General features: G+C 43.2%; 1 protein-coding gene across 1 annotated transcript; it reads left to right on the top strand.

Moving 5' to 3' along the window:
* Nucleotides 1-266: 266 nt before the first annotated feature.
* On the top strand, nucleotides 267-15,575 carry LOC103608237 (leucine-rich repeat-containing protein 2; the record flags this gene model as incomplete). Its single annotated transcript, XM_008592689.1, has 4 exons — nucleotides 267-404; nucleotides 6,048-6,255; nucleotides 9,096-9,252; nucleotides 15,426-15,575. Coding segments are annotated over exons 1-4 (640 nt in total), but the record flags the coding sequence as incomplete, so codon positions are not given.
* Nucleotides 15,576-16,845: the final 1,270 nt, after the last annotated feature.

Raw genomic sequence — 16,845 nt, 5'->3', positions numbered from 1 at the left:
TCCTTTTGGTCTTTTTTTACTGACCAGTAACGGGATCGCAACCCTCAGTGTTGCGCCCGCACCGCGCTCAGCCGGTGAGCGGGAACCAGTCTCCACATGGGATCTGAACCCTCGGTGGGAGCACCGCCACGCTCCCAAGCGGCGTACTCTCCAGTGCACCACCGGGCCGGCCCATGTTCATATTTCATTTCATAGTTCATGTTAAAACAGTTTTCTTCTCGGTGTATATGAAGCTGACATATATATATTTTTTTAAATAGGTAATTTCATGCTCCCAAAATGGGACATAAAGTGGTCGTATTTGACGTTTCTGTCATCAGAGCCTTGTGGGAAACTCGTGTCAAGAAGCACAAAGCTCGGCAGAAGCAGGAAGAAGAAAGGCTGGAGAAAAGCGCATTGGAAAAGTACGTGTCTTCTGTACGAAGTCTTGTAGCTTGCTTAATGAATAGAGATTTGGACAGGTAACAGTTGTGTTGTGGAGGAGGAGGATTTTCTTTTGGGATTTCTCACTGTTGGTGACATTTTCCTCATTGAACTTCAGAGCCCTCACACTGTTGCCCAGTCACACGGGATCTGTAAAACAGGAACACTCAGTTATAAGGACCTACAAACAATCCATGCACCATGCTAGGCGTGACACGCTAAATCCCTCTGCAGTCAATGCTGTAGGAGACCGCGTAGCCGGCCTCACTGAACTAGCTCACTGGCTGCCTGATGCTCTCCACACCTGTGTCAGCCATGAGGGCTCCCAGGGCAGGCTGGGCCACTTTCTGACATACACTTCAGCCCTCACCCTTGGAGCTGAATTTTAGATAAGATTCATTGTGTTGGTGTTGTGTTTATTTGGATTGAAATGATGTAATTTGTCTATCATATAAATTCATGAAATGTGAGTAAAAGAAGGTTATCATGTGTACAAAAACTAAGTTGAGTGCTTTGGAAAAACTACTTTTATGAGAAATACGAATGACATAAAATTGGATTAGCACCATATCAGACTGATAAAAGTATGACAAGCAGAAAGGTTGTACATTGAGGTGGCCTTGAATATAGCTGTGATTTTTATTTTTTGTGAAGAAACCAAAACTGGAACTCTTAGATGGTGCATTATGGGTATCATTTATACAAAAAAAGGCACACTGGGATTCTGATTGGCAGACCTACTTCCAAAGGAAGTCCCTGACCCTACATCAAGTTGGCAAATGGTGATATATTTGTACGCTTTAAGTTAAAAACAAAATGTGTAAGGTGTGAATGTTTCTATATTCCTGGCTCTCCACTTTTATGAGCTTCTTGGCTTGAGTGAATACGTATTCTGATCATACTTGATGATTAAGCTGTCGCTGCATGCATCAGAGCAGTTCTAGTTTGTTATCTTCATTCCCAATTTGCAGACAAGCAGGTTGGGACATATATAACTTGTCTAATTTAGACAGCTGGTAAGTAGAGGATTTGGCCAAGCCCTTTCTCCTACATAATGCTGTGATCACAGGTAGTTGGAACATCTTTTCACCTGCTCCTAATCTGAGATTATCCAATATGATGTGAATTTTTAATTTAAGAATTAGAACCCTTAAACTGGGCAACTTTCATGGCAATGGGTCTGAGTGATCTACACTAACATGAATCACACAAGGTCCCAGAGCCTTGTGAGTCCAAAGTGGCTCTCAGCTCTGCTCCAACTTCCTCACCACTCCTAGCATCTGGGATTACTTTAGGGTAGAACAAGCTTAGCTGCATGCGGACCCAAGGCCTTGGGGGTTTTAGGAAAGTGTCTGTCACTGAGGTAACCTCCTGAGGTTCCGGGGACCCTGCAGAAATCAGGGTCTGCAAGCTGTGTTCTCTCACCTGCTTTGGAGTGGTACCAGCTCCTTCAACTCTGTCTTTCATTGTGGTGTTAAACAGCTTCACACATCTCACATATATGAGAATGACCCTGAATTAGGCTCAGTGCCATTGGGCTTGTGCTGTGTCTCATCCTAACCTAAGATGGAAAACTTCTTGGGGATTTGTTAGGCTTTTCCAGCTCAAGGTAAGAAGAACAGCCACCAAATTGGCTGGGCAGGTAAGGAAGAATGTGGGTGTTTAAGAAAGAAGCTTTTAGTTTCTCAGGACCTTCAGAAATGAGGATAGTAAATTTGCCTTCTTCACAGGTGTTTTTGAAGTTCTAAAATATAATTCATACTGTGATTATCAGTGCTCTTTGAAGGTTAACTTTTAGTTTCTCAGGATCTGTTTTCTGTGCAGAAATTAATACAGATACTCTTCTACCTATGACAGGGTTACATCCCAATAAAGTAAAAAATATCGTTAAGTTGAAAATGCATTTAATACCCCAATAAACCCATCGTAAAGTTGAAAAATATTAAGTATCACCATTGTAAGTCGGGGACTGTCTGAAAAACTGATGACTGCCTCATCATTAAAGACAATTATCTGGTTAACTTAAATTTACTAAAACAAGTAAAACCCTCCCATTTGTTTTGTTACCTCACTTCGTGGTGTTTCATCTTGTAACGCTGTATTTGTTCCATGACGTATACAAGGAGTCTTCAAAAAGTTCATGGAAAATTTGTATTATCTTTTAATTCTATTTTGCCATGAACGTTTTGAAGTGCCCTCATATACCAACATTTAAAAGTTATAAGTAGAGATAAAATACAGAATATCTCTCTGAATGAAACATGATCATTTAGAGGGAGAAATAGAAGAGCTGTTGTTAAGCTCTAAGTGAGGGATTTCTTATCCAATGAGCCTATTTGCTATCTGGGCTAGGGTTCATTTCCTAAGGAAAAGGTATTTTATTTGCACATTATGGAATTTTATTAATAGAATTCAAATGGCATTGTTTTGATTCAAGGGGAAGATATTATAGTCACTTATATGGGTGATAAAACACAAAGACAATGACCTTTTACTTACCTCAATTGCTCTCAAGGAAGAGAATCAATTGTAAAAAATAACTATATTTTCATCTTGACTTTTCTAGCATTAGGTTTCAGAGAGAATAAGACACAGAACATTTAAAAAAGAAATACAGAATAGATTTGACATATAATTATTTTTAATGGGATATGTCTGATTTCCTTTTTTCCTCCATTTTATGTTGGCTGTACGAAGATATGTAAAATATTTATACCAATTTGTAATTTGTGATATAGGAAATATGTATTCTGTAGGGCTTAGTCATTTCTTTTCTTTCTTTTTTTTTTTTTTTGGTGGCTGGCCTGTATAGGGATCTGAACCCTTGACCTTGGTCTTATAACACCATGCTCAAACCAACTGAGCTAACCAGCCACCCCTTGATATCATTTCATTACGTCGCCAGGATCCACCTTCAGGTTCAGTCTAAGAAATGAAGAAAGAAAAGTTAGAGGCATTAATCTGAAAAGTGCTCAGCACAAGTGCTCAAAGAACTTGCAGTGGCTGTGCTGTTGGTTGTTAAATATTGAAGAGATTACCTCTAATATAAGTTCAAGCAACATGTCTCAGACCTGGGGTCTGCACCTATCCTTGACTGCTACAGTCAGATCTAGATCTAAGGTGGATATTTAAATTTTATTTTTATCATATAGTTATAAAAATATTTAAATCATACAGAAAAGCAACAATTCCAAGCCCTGCAACATTTCCCTGAAGAGCCCACTTCTAGCTCTTTTAGTATTTTCTTCTGGTATTAAATTCATATTCCTTCATGTTCTGCTATTTTAAAATTTATTACTTTTTTAAACATTACTTATAGACCTCACATGTAGATTGAAGCCCTAACCCGGTGACCACTGGGTGCTTTTCTCAGCTCAGACTGCTGTGATTGAAGACCTCTGTAGCTGTGCCAGCCAGTGCCATCAACAAAATATTGTTTTTCGAATGTTCCTGCTTCCCCAGCTTAATGGCAGCATGAAACTCCAGCAATATCCAAAGTGGTTTCTTAAGAGCAAAAAGTCTGATTAAGAAGGTGACATTTACACATTGACCTGGGGATCCAACTCTGCAGAAGTCTGGGAACCAGGGTTCCAGGCAGACACAACAGCAAATGCAAATACCATGAGGCAGGAGTATTCCTGGATGTTCAAGGAAGAGCAAGGAGGCCAGAGTGCCTGGGCCAGAAAAGCAAGTGAGTGGGTAGGGAGGTGAGGTCATACTGGCAGGGGAGGGGCACAGATCTGTAGGGCCTTTAGGTCGACGTGTGTGAGATGAGAAGCCAAAAGAGGTGTGGGCAGAGGTGTCATGTGATGCGATCAGTGTGACAGCTTACTCAAACTGCCGGATGAGTTTAGACCACAGGGAGGCAGGCTGGTGTCAGCAAGTAGACGATGGTGGTGTGGACCAGGACAGAAGCCGTGAAGGTGATGAGGAGTGGCTGGATTCTGGTAGAACTGACCACATTTGGTGATGGATTTGATATAGGGTATGAAAGAAAGCGTGGAGTCAAAGATGACCCTGAGGTTTCTGGCCAGAGCAACTGGAGGCCTTTTTACTGAGATGGGGGAAGAAGCAAGTTTTGGGGCTGCCTATCAGGAGTTTGTGTTGGAACATGGCAACTTGAACAGTGTTGTAGACATCCAGGTGGAGAAGTTGGGGAGGTAATTTGATATAGGAGGCTGGATCCATGAGGAAATCTTGGCAGGAGATATAAATTTGGGCATCGTCAGCATAAAGATATATCTAAAGCCATGAGACTGGAAGGCATCAAAAGAATGAATGTAGACAGAGGAGAGGCCCAAGGCAAGCGCAGGTGTTGGGGCACTTGGAAATTCAGTGGTTGAGAGGGTGCGGAGGAGGCTGCGCAGTGTCTGGAGAGGTAGGCGGGTAACCAGCCGAGGGAGGTGTCCTCAAGCTGCAGGGAGGGGAAGGGATGGGCTGTGCCAAAGCTGCAGAGGGTCCGATGAGATGAGGACTGGGCCTTGACCATGGGATTTGGTGAAGTGGAGGTCCTGGATGACCTTGATGAGAACAGCTTCAAAAGGTGAGGGTGACCAAAGTGGGCTTAACAGAGAGTGGAGGGGAGGAGAGTCATAGATAGGAGCGAGGACAGCTCTCTCGTGGAGTTTTGCTGTAAAGCGGAGCAGAGAAACAGACTGATGGGAGCCATGAGGTTGAGGTGGGATCTCTTTAAGATGGGAGACACAGGTGCATGCTGTGCGTGGCAGAGAGGGATCCACTAGAGGGAGCACTGACGAGGGAGGACTGCTGGAGCAATGTCCTTGAATCAGTGAGAGGCTGGGTCCAGCAGACATGGGGAGGGGCTGGCCCTTGGTAGGATCTTGAGGTGTTCTTTCCGAGGAACAGAAGGGAAGGCAGAGTCTACAGGAACAGATGCAAGTAGGTGCTGTGGATGTGGTGCTGGGAGTTTGTGGAAGTTCGGTTCTTTTTCTTTTTCCTCCGTGACTCAGGAAGTGAGGTCGTGAGTGAGACTGGGGTAGGTGGTGATGGAGGTTTGATCGAAAGGGAGAAAATGTGGAAAGCTATAAAATGATAGGTCAGAAAATTACCAACAAGCAGGTACTGAAGGGTGGTGAGGAGGCTGAGAGTCCTGAAGCAGCTCCAGTGTCTGATTGGACCTCGGGTTCATCTACAGGAGGGAACTTTCCCAAGGTGGCAGACGGACGACATTCTAAAGTCAGGTGTTTTATACACTGGGGCTGCCTCTGTATTTTTATTCAGATGCCCTTGAAACATCAGCAAATTTCTGTGGCCCTGTGTTTTTTAAAAACTGAGACTGGCACAATATAATTTCAAAGGAAATTATGATTAATCAAATGCATAGGTGGTTTTGGTACCAATTTTAGACGAAAATTCTATCTAAGTCACCCTCTCCATTTTTTTAGTCAAAGTTACCAACAATTCACAAAAGGATTTAAAGTTTCCTCTATGTCCCCCAGGGCAAGGAGGAGAGTGGAGGGGAGGGCTTAAGTGGCCTGCAGTTGGGAAATCAGGTCCAGTAATGGGAAGGACTGAACCTGTGCTCGGGTGGCCCGGCTCGCTTCTCTAGGCAGGTGACGGCCATTCGCCAGGAGGGTAACTGTAGCCTCTGCTGTCCATCTTAGGATAAAGGACGAGTGGAACTTCGTGGCTGAGTGCAGAAGGAAAGGCATCCCCCAGGCCGTGTACTGCAAGAATGGCTTCGTAGACACCAGTGTGCGGCTTCTGGAAAAGATCGAAAGGAACTCTCTCACGAGGCAGACTTCACTTTCCAAGGACAGAGACAAACGGAGCAGTCCGTTTGTGTTTGAACTTTCGGGGGAACACTGGAAGGTGAGCTGATGAGCTTCTTTATCTGCAGCAGGTGGTTGTCAATGCAGCACTGTGGCTGATGTCCGCTGCTAACCTGAGCTCAAGGCACTGGCCTTGGCTGAAGGAATGCTCTTGCCTTTGTGGAGCTTTCCAGTGGGCGTGGAGGAGCTGATGATCTGCTCTGAAACGCAGTGTAATCCTGGAAAGAGCAGTCCGAGGTCGAGCAGCAAGGACCCCTGTGGCCCTCCCCAGGACGGCACAGTCTTTAAGGATGCTTAATTCTGCTGTTTCCCGGAGGAGCTGATGATCTGCTCTGAAACGCAGTGTAATCCTGGAAAGAGCAGTCCGAGGTCGAGCAGCAAGGACCCCTGTGGCCCTCCCCAGGACGGCACAGTCTTTAAGGATGCTTAATTCTGCTGTTTCCCCCCCAGACGTTTAAAATGACTCTGCCTTTAAAAAAACAAAACAAAACAAAACAACCCCCCCACACACACTTGATTTAAATGTCTGAGCCTTTCGTTTATCTAACGCCCCCAGACGTTTAAAATGACTCTGCCTTTAAAAAAACAAAACAAAACAAAACAACCCCCCCCACACACTTGATTTAAATGTCTGAGCCTTTCGTTTATCTAACATCTATCAGTGGGCAATGACTTATTGAGTGTCACAGTGCTGTGGAGCAGCACGGGGATTTCAGCAGACCCTTTATCCAATTTTCCTGTCCTGAGAGTTAGAGGCCACCACAGTGATGCCCCTCTTTCTTTCCTCAGGTGTTTACAGGTGACGTCCCAGTTCCCACTTCCCCAACTTGCTGCTTAGCTTGGGGAGGCATCTCCAGAGGCTGCCTTTGATCTGACATTTTCTGGTTGAAGCGGCACCCGGGTGTGTGGGATAAGTCGGCATGTAGGGGAGGCTGCCACGGGCAAGGGTTTCAGTGGGACAGGGCTCTCTAGGACCTGCTCTTCATCCTGTTTTACACTGCCGCTTTGTAGCTGCAAGGACTGGATGGGGAGACTAAATATTTGGGATGGTCCTGGGGCTGTTCTTTATGAGCCGTGTGACCTGAGGCAGTTTACTCTACTTTTGTGTTTTATCAACCTCATCAGTAAAATGATGCAAATGCTTGCCCTGACCACTTTGAAGGCTGTTGTGATGATTAGATGAGTGAATATTCTGTGAGGTTTATGATCCTCCAGATTGTTACTGTAAAACCTTAGATATTCTTCCTCCTGCACCCCGTCCCTGAGATGAGTAGGTACACAGATACTGCCTATTGGGCATGTCTGGATTTCTAGTTAAGTGGCATTGATAAATCATTCTTGTGTGCCAGCATCAAACATGGTCCTGGGCTACACACTTTCCCTGGAGGGGATCACTGGTCCAACTGGAGAACCTGCAGAGAGCCCTTGTGGCTCATAAACTACCTTTTGAATAGCATTTTAAAGAGCATTTAATGAGTGCCTAGTATGGTGAGGGGATAGGAATTGGTACTGACTCAGCAGGCTCAGGTGCCCCGCTGTGAACTACGTGGATGTCTTCATCACTTGCAGCCTCTGTCCCCATGCTCAGTTCCCTAAGCTGGTGCTCTGTTCTGATTGGAATCTACTCTGTAGCTCCAGGCATGCATTAGTGTGAACTTTGGTTACTGTTTTCATTCCCCAGAGAGACTTATGCTTCAGCCTTACCTCCAATGAAGGAGTGAAATGCTTTATTAAGGCATTTTCAACCTCTTAAAGTGCTCCACAGCTGTGAGGGAGTTCTGGCCTCTAAGATCACATCAGGCAGCATGCCTGGCCCCTGCAAGAGGTCACTGAGGGTGGATGGGGCAGTGGAGCTCCTGATGCCTTGGGGACTGGGTGGAGAGAGAACTGCTCCAGGAAGCAAGCCATGTAGTCTGGTGTGGCTTCCACTCAGATCAGCAAGGCTGAGATGGTTGGTCAGGGCTGAGTGACGGGGCAGGTAGTAACTAGGTGGTCAGCTGGAGAGGCAGTCAGCTGAAGAGGCGGTCGCACAGGGCCTGTGCTTGCTTTAGTACTCTGCTGTCACCATCTTGAACTTCCTAGTTTTTAACAAGGGGCTTGCATTTTTATTTTGTATTAGGCCCTGCAAACTGTGTACCTGGTCCTTACTGTAAGTGGGTTTCAGTTTTCCTCTTTCAATGGGCCTTAATAATGTCCACTTTGCCTATCTTATGGGACTGTTGTATGAAACAGTACTAGAATGTAATTACTATTGTAAGTTTAAATCTTAACCCCCCACACAATAGCAATCATCACAAAGCATGTTACAAGTACCGAGCACTATACAAAAGTGTCCTGGTGAATTTCTGATTGCTTCCCCCGCCGTGGAGTTCTCCACCCTCCCCTCTGCGCTGCGGCCACTTTGCTGATGATGCGCCGTGGTCAGCTTCATGAGGCCAGGGGACCTGCATGCCACCCCCCTCTTTGCCCCCTTCAGTGCTGAGCTCACTTCACCTGCAGTGGGGCTCAGTAAACACTTGTGAATTGGATTTCTTCAACTGATGTCTTTAAGCACTTCTCAACACCTTTACAATTTTATTCCCAGAACTCTTGAGCTGGGAGGGCTTGCATACCTCTGAGGTCTTCACCATCACTTCAGAGGTGAAAGCCCAGGGAGGTGGCAGGCCTGGCCTGGAACTCGGGTCTCCCCCTGACTGTCTTTCTGGTGCTCTTTTCCATTACGGATTCACAGAAACACCTGGAAATCTGGTACAGCAAATTTCTAAAAGCCTAATGCTCTCGTGTATGCCCTCTCACTTGTTTTTTAAATAAACACTTGTTTTTACATGGCTTTGTGCACACTGAGGAACTAGTTCTGACTGATGTCATTTATTGTTTCAGGAGCTCCCAGAGACGCTGAAGGAGCAGACCCACCTGAAAGAGTGGCACATAAGCAACACCCTGATTCAAATCATTCCTACATATATTCAGCTCTTTCAAGCCATGAGAATTCTGGATCTGCCAAAAAACCAAATCTTGAGTCTTCCCTCTGAAATTGGTACGTTCCTTAGCAGGAGTCTTCAGGCCTCTTGTCTGTGGTAAGCAGGCAGCTGGTGGGCAGGCGACCCTGCTCAGACACCTTATTTTTACCCCTCCACCTGCCCCAGAAGGTCACTGGGCAGGGCCGTTTTGAGTGTTCCCAGAGCTGCTTGTTCACAGCGTCCCCTCTGGGTGGCAACGCCATGATTTCACCTGCATAACTCAGCACATTCAGACGTTTGTCAATTGCTTAGAAACTAGAAATCTGACAAGTGAGCAATACTTTGTCTAGGAACTTTTTGTTTATTTCCTTTTAATTTGAGAAATAAAAACATACAGTAATATAATTATTGTAAACAAAATAAATTATTCCTAAATATTAGTCCATTGATTAGTTTAGCATATTATTATTTCTTTTTGATTGATCAAGTTCTCAGTCATTGTCGTTCAGTTACCTCATCTTATAGTGGAGACTGAAGGGATTATTACTGCTCTTTCTCTTGGGGTGTGAGGAGTGGAGGTCTGGGGGCTGTGCAGAGCTTCACTCTCAGCCCTAGGATCAGTGGAGTTGCACGCTCATGTGAAAATTTTCCAGAAGCCAAGACAGTGAGGGATGGAGGGCTGCTGGCTTGGCCTCTGGCATTCATACACTTCTTGCCAGTGTGTCACGACCACAGGGCCCTGACTACCCTTTTACCCAGGCTGATCTCAGGGTTGTTTATGCAGCTGCTCACCTTGAGGGATAAGGTGAAGTCTCCCCCAGACAAAGAGCAGATGTGCTTTGTGCTTGCTGTGGAAGTGGCGGGTTCCCGAGCTCAGTGTTCTTCAGCTGCGATGCACTATGTGGGCAGTGACTATCTGGGCCATCTGGGTCACCTTAGTGGACTTGGTTGTGGGGAACTGATGTAAATTTGCTGTCCTGACCAGGAGTCTCACATCCTCTGCCGGCATCCATGAAATAGTAACAGGAAATGTATTTGCTTGTAAGTGGGGTAAAATCAAATTCTAGACCGACAAGGATAAGTACTTCCGTTTCCTTGCTCAGTTTCCAGGAAGGTAGAAAGGATCTTAGAACTATTATGACTGAAAAGTACCGTTTTTGACAATGTTAGAGGTCATTTACCTCCCGCCCCTTCATTTTACAGGTTGGAGAGACCAGTTCCCAGTGACATTAGCTGACTTAGCCATTATCATTCAGGTGTTAGACTTAGGGACTTCTGGAGAGCCTGGGCTAGAAGCCGGATTTCACTATTTCCAAATCATTCTGGGGTAGGATCACAGTAAAAATAAATAACTGGATAGAGTTTCTGAGGACTGAATTACTTTTAAAAACCTTTTTTAGGTAGAAGGTTCTGTCCTTACACATCTGAGAAGCCACAGTGATTGAACTAGACTCAGGGATCTTTGCCATCCTGTCAACCCAGGCTTGGAAATCCAGTGGTCAGCAGCCACACATGGTGGTCAGCATGGAGCCATCAAAGAGGGGGTCAGGGCATCACAGGAGATGAGACCATGCTCACAGCTCTCTGAAATCTCATCACAGGTGCTCCACTTATGTTTTTATTAGTCCTTAAAATGTCTTTCTTGAAATTATTGCAAGCTGAATTAATGTCCATTCTTTTCTTGAGAGCCAGTTTGATTTGGGCAATGGTTCTCACCTTGGCTACACCTTAAAATCCCCTGAAGAGCCTTAAAAATCTAAATGCCCAGGACCCACTGCAGACCAATTCCACTGGAATCTCTGGGCCCAGGCCCCAAGCATTAGAATTTAAAAAGTCCTTGCATAATTTCTACGGACAGCCAGGGCTGAGACCCACTGGGAGTGAGGATGTTGTCCTTGAGAACCTGGGGCAGGAGCGGAGAGCGATGAGTGAGGGGCATCTGTGGGAGACCAGCATGTGCTTTGGGGCACTGTACCTAATCTCTCTGCTCTTTAGCTTCCTCATCTGTAAGGTGGGGACAATAATGTACTTGATTTATTTAGTTTTGAGGATTAGATAAGATTATAAGCACCAAAGTATTGGGCATGTAGTTGTTACCATTATCCGAAGGCACTCAAGTCATTTTGGAGACATGCTATCATCCCCACGTACCTCATTCACGTGCAGTAGGATTAGATAAGATTATAAGCACCAAAGTATTGGGCATGTAGTTGTTACCATTATCCGAAGACACTCAAGTCATTTTGGAGACATGCTATCATCCCCACATACCTCATTCACGTGCAGCGCAAAACACTGAACATTCTAGGAAGGAATGTGACGTACAGTCATGTCCCTCTCAGTAAGCACTGTTAACAGTTTCTTGGGTGTCAGAATTGTACACGTACCCAAGTACTTCTGTAGATCTAATTGTAGCTATGTCTATTTATGAATGTATATAAACAAGCACATTAAATATACTTATACAAATGGGCTTACACTGTGTTCTCCAGGGTGTGCCTTGCACATTTCCCTGGATGGAGGTGGACTCTAGTGTCAGGCCACCTGGGTCATCTTCTTGAGCAGGTCACTTGCTGGTTTTCAGTTTCCTCATCTGTAAAATGGGAATAGTAATAATACCTACTTCACAGGTTTGTTGTGAGGATTAAATTGATAATACAAAGATAGCATTAGAACAGGTAACCCCCATGGGCCGGCCCGGTGGTGCACTGCTACAGTGCGCCGCTTGGGAGCGCGGTGGCGCTCCGGCCGAGGGTTCGGATCCCACATACAGACCAGCCAATCACTGGCTGAGTGAGGTGCGGGCGCAACACCGAGGGTTGCGATCCCGTTGCTGGTCCCGGTCCGGTACGGGCATGACACTGAGGGTTGCGATCCGTTGCCGGTCACGAAAAAAAGACAAAAAGGAAAAGAACAGGTAACCCCCTAACATTTGCTAGTCATTATTATTATCATTGTCATCGTTATGTTAATGCTATTTTTCAATATCAGAATATCCAAACCTTCCTCATTCTTCCTAATGAGGAGAATGGCCAGGTGGTGATTATGGCATGATTGAACTTGTTCTTCCAATATTTTAAAATTAAATCTAGTGAATTAAACACTGTTCGATTCTAGTCCAACTTTGAGTAACTTGGACAAATTTAAAACTTTTTTGGACCTTAGTATCCTCATTTGTAGGAGAAAGAGTCAGAATGATCTTTAAAACATTTTCCACCTCTAAAATTCTCCAGAAGAATTTTTTTTTTTTTTTGTATGTCAACCTTTGGGGAGGGAAGGGGATAAGAAATTTCAGAAGCTTTAAACACTCTCTAAACTGGATTTAAGTCATACATATATATTTTGTCCAACTTAAAATTTTGGGTCTATTTTAAGTCAACTGAATATAATTCATCCAAATACATTCATAACTTAGGCAAAGACAGATCATTCTCCTCTTCTCATGTGGCCGAGAAATAGATCATATCCCCAGTTTGGAGATTCCTGTGTCATATGAGTATCAAACTTTTCATCATTACATAAGTCATTCATAAGGAAGGGAGATGTTTTTAGAATCATTTGTGTGATGTTGTAACCATTATTTTCTTCTAGTGAGTGATTTTTTTCAGTGCTTACTTCTTGGATACTTTGAGTTATTAACTTGCAGTATTTTTGATACTGGAGGAGAGGGTCTGGGGAGGCCTATAGCCAGCCTCAACCCACCCCATCCTCTACCAGGTTCTTGACTCTGTCCCAGGAAATAACTGAAGAGCAGAGTCACAGCAGAAAGTGAAAACAGGTTTGATACAGAGAATAAGAAATACAGACTTCAAAGGGAAAGTGCAGCCTAGCTCCAGAGACTGAGCAGCAGCTGCAAGTTTAATACAACAGTAAGAAGTACATACTTCACAGACAAAGTTCAGGCTGGCTCAAGAGTGAGCACAGCCTGCTAAAGGCAAGTTCAATACAAAAAGTAAGAAATGCTCACCTCCGGTGAAGTGCGGGCTTGCTCCAGGAGAGTGAGCCAACGGCCCTGCCTTCTTCCTGCATTTGACTTGCATAGTTTGTCTATCTATACATATTCATGCTATCTACTAAATAGTCAAATAAGGGGGTGGTTCCAAGGTTTGTAACCTAGTCTTGCACATGCTCAGTTGGTCTCTTTGGAGCATGTTCATTGGTCAAATTCCATCACATGCACCAAATACACTTAGAATATTCTAGGTGCTCTCTAGCACCTCCGGTGGAAGGTCATTTAAAGAATGAACTCCTTTTTTACTGAGCATGCTCAGTCACTGAGATTACACAAGTCTGCCCCCTGCAGTCTCCATCTCTAAGTGCTGGTGTCAAAAATAGGTGCTACAGGCCACCTTAGTTTAGGACTTGGAGGTGGGGCTTGAGTCCTAGGGGAGTAGTTTGAGCCCTGGGGAGTGGCCTGAAACTCAGAGAAGTGGCCTGAAACCCGATCCCAGGGGGACTGAGTATCTCCTATCTCATTTTGAGTACATCTTTCTTTCCAGACATAAGTATTCTAAACATCTAGAATGAGTCATTCTGTATGTGCTGCAAAATGAAAAGAAATAAAAATAAAATGTATTAATTCAGGACATGTTCAGGAAACTGGAGGAGCCAGCAAAGCTTCTTACAAACTAGAGGTAAATGGAAGAAAAATTCAGCTATGGGATCTGATAGTCAAGCAAGAATGAGGAATGTGGAATTGGACAAAAGGTTTTGAGCTTTTTGATGGTGAGTGGCTGCATTTTGTAAAGGAGGTGGTGTTTGACCTCTTGCTGTGTTGTCTTGTAGAACTACTGAGAGCTGATGGAGCGGAGGAGTGATTGCCAGACAGGGTTTTCTTTTTCTCATCAGGACAATTAATTTTGCGAAGGCAGATTTTTTTCAGTAATGTGTTCTGTTCTACCTAACGGCCATACTTCTACTTTCCTTATTTAAACTAAAGAAAGATTCTACAATACACGGACTTATACAAGCTGAAGCTGTGGAAATGGTTAGTCTGATCATGTGCTCCCCAGTCTGCAGAAGAGAAACAGTCTTTCCTTATTTTATATTATCCCCTTTATCTACTCTGCTACTTTGACTACAGTAACTGACTACAAGGCTTGCAGTGTATATCTGGTGGGTAAGTTAGAGGGACTACTGATTTCCTCATCATTAATATTATCTTCTAACAAACTATGAGAACCAACCAAATCGATCAGAAATGGCCCTGCCTCTAACATACTGTCTTTGTATGTTTTATTTTCTCATTGATAAAATGGCAAGAAATTTGCATTTTGAGTACCTATTCAGCAAAAGTAAGCAGTAATTTTGGTTTTCTAATTTAAAATCAGTTTAAGAATAGTGAAGTATTCAATGCCTTAGAACATGCATGACATGATTTTTGGAGTATTAAATACGTTTGTTCTTGTACTAGTTTCTGGTTTGGAACTGGTTATGTATTTATTCAATCAAGAATCGGTGGGCCGGCCCGGTGGCGCACTGCTACAGTGCGCTGCTTGGGAGTGCGGCGGCGCTCCCGCCGAGGGTTCGGATCCCACATACAGACCGGCCGCTCACTGGCTGAGCGAGGTGCAGGCGCAACACCGAGGGTTGCGATCCCGTTGCCAGTCACGAAAAAAGACAAAAAGAAAAAAAAAAAAAAAAAAGAATCGGAATTGGGAATACAATATTTCCCAATCAATCCCATTATTGCCTGTTATTCTTAGTGTGTTCATATCCAGCCTGGGAAAGGTACTTATAGCATATTCTTTAGGAAGCATGATATGTCATAATTAAATCAATGCAAATTTGAAACCAAAGATAAATGCAACCTGTAAACAATCTACCATGCAACCTGTAAACAATCTCTATGCAACCTGTAAACAATCTACTTGTTTGAGTCATTTACCACATACGTAGAGTTTTGTGCATGTATCTGGTTCACATCTCATCAGAGCCCACCCGCACACCACAGCTGGTCACTGTGCTTCCTAGGAGCTGCATCGCTCTTCAAAGCCATTGCCTGCTGCTTAATTCATCATGTAATTTCAAAGGCCTGACCCAAGCTGCATGGAGGACAGATCCCCTGCACTCACCTTGCATAAAGTTTCACAAAGGATTAAACAGTTGAAGAGTAAGAAAAGAAAAAAGCTATAATTTTGTATAAAAGATGAACAGATATTTAGTAAATAGTGCTTAAAAAATATAAAATTATGTTTAGTGCCTTCCCCATCATTATTTATACAAATGTTTTACCTCTTTTTGATGACAGGTTGTTTGAAGAACCTGAAGGAACTCAATGTGAGTTTCAACCATCTGAAGAGCATTCCTCCAGAACTGGGAGATTGTGAAAATCTAGAGAGACTGGATTGTTCTGGAAATCTGGAATTAACCGAGCTCCCCTTTGAAGTAAGAAATAAACGTTTCTGCACTATGATTTATTTTTATTTGATTTATGACATGGAATGGCCTATGATATGGAGAAAAGTTTTAAAAGATAAAATCTATCTTTATTGTATCACCTTTTCCTGACTTTTCAACCACCTTATACCAACTATTATAAGGTCTTTAAAAATGTTCTTGTAGTAGGCCAGGACCTGACTTTAAGTTCAGAAATGCTCTCAAAGGAAAAACCAGGCAAAACATCCTATTTTCACAGACATTTTTCTTCAATGCTTGTGGATGCCTGTAATTTATGCTGCCTGTTGTCTATAATGCAGATCCTGATTTACCTATCCAAAATAGTGAAGTAGGAAATAAATAAATAAAGGTGGAAAATTTCTTTATAGCAGAACTTGTAGATGATTAAAGTAGTCCTACAGATAGAATTTAAGAGTAGATGATTAAAGTAGTCCTACAGATAGAATTTAAGAAATCCATGAATTTAAAAGTATTTATTAGTTTCTTTTGGTCTGTATTCATGGAGAAATGATTTTAAATCATTTTCTGATAAAATGGAACAGATGATAGTGAACAATTTTTATTGCCAAATAAAACTCAACAAGCTTCTTGTGCTGAAGGGAGATAAGGATCTCACAGTTCTACTGGTAATGAATGGTCTAAAAATGGTTATTGCTGGTGAGGTTCTGAAAAGGCACTGACCACTGATGACAGTCCTAGAAGGGTGTCATTTTCCTTTCCTGAACACGGCTTCTGCTGTTGACACCTATCTCACTCCAGGAGATGCCTGGCAGCGGTCCTGGTGAGGGGATGTAGTGGGGGTCATGGTTCCCTGCACAGGTCTGCTTTTCTTCTAGTCTTTCCTAGTTCAGGAAATGGTTCAATATTCAATCAAAAAAACTTTTTTTGAAACATAATTGATTGTACATATCTTTGGGGTATAGTATTGAATATCCAATACCTGTGTGCAAAATGTCATGCTCAAATCAGGATAATTAGTACATTCAACATTATACAATGCAATTATTTTTGTGGCCCCTTATTAGTTTCTCACAAACACCCCCTCGCCCTCCCCCATTCCTCCCTCTGTGGCCTCAGTTCTGTTCTCTGCTTTTGAAAGTTCAACATATTATTGTGATTGTTGTTTTTCTCTTTCTTTCTTTCTTTATATATTTGCTTTTTTTTCACTCCCACTTATGAGTGAGAACAAGTGGTATCTCTTTCTGTACCTGCCTTATTTCTTTTTTTTTTTTAAAATTTTTATTTTGTCAATATACAATGTATATGATTAT

This window comes from Galeopterus variegatus, unplaced genomic scaffold, assembly GCF_000696425.1.
Source record: "Galeopterus variegatus unplaced genomic scaffold, G_variegatus-3.0.2 Scaffold8191, whole genome shotgun sequence".
Classification (NCBI taxonomy): domain Eukaryota; kingdom Metazoa; phylum Chordata; class Mammalia; order Dermoptera; family Cynocephalidae; genus Galeopterus; species Galeopterus variegatus.
This window is presented reverse-complemented; position numbering and strand designations above follow the sequence as displayed.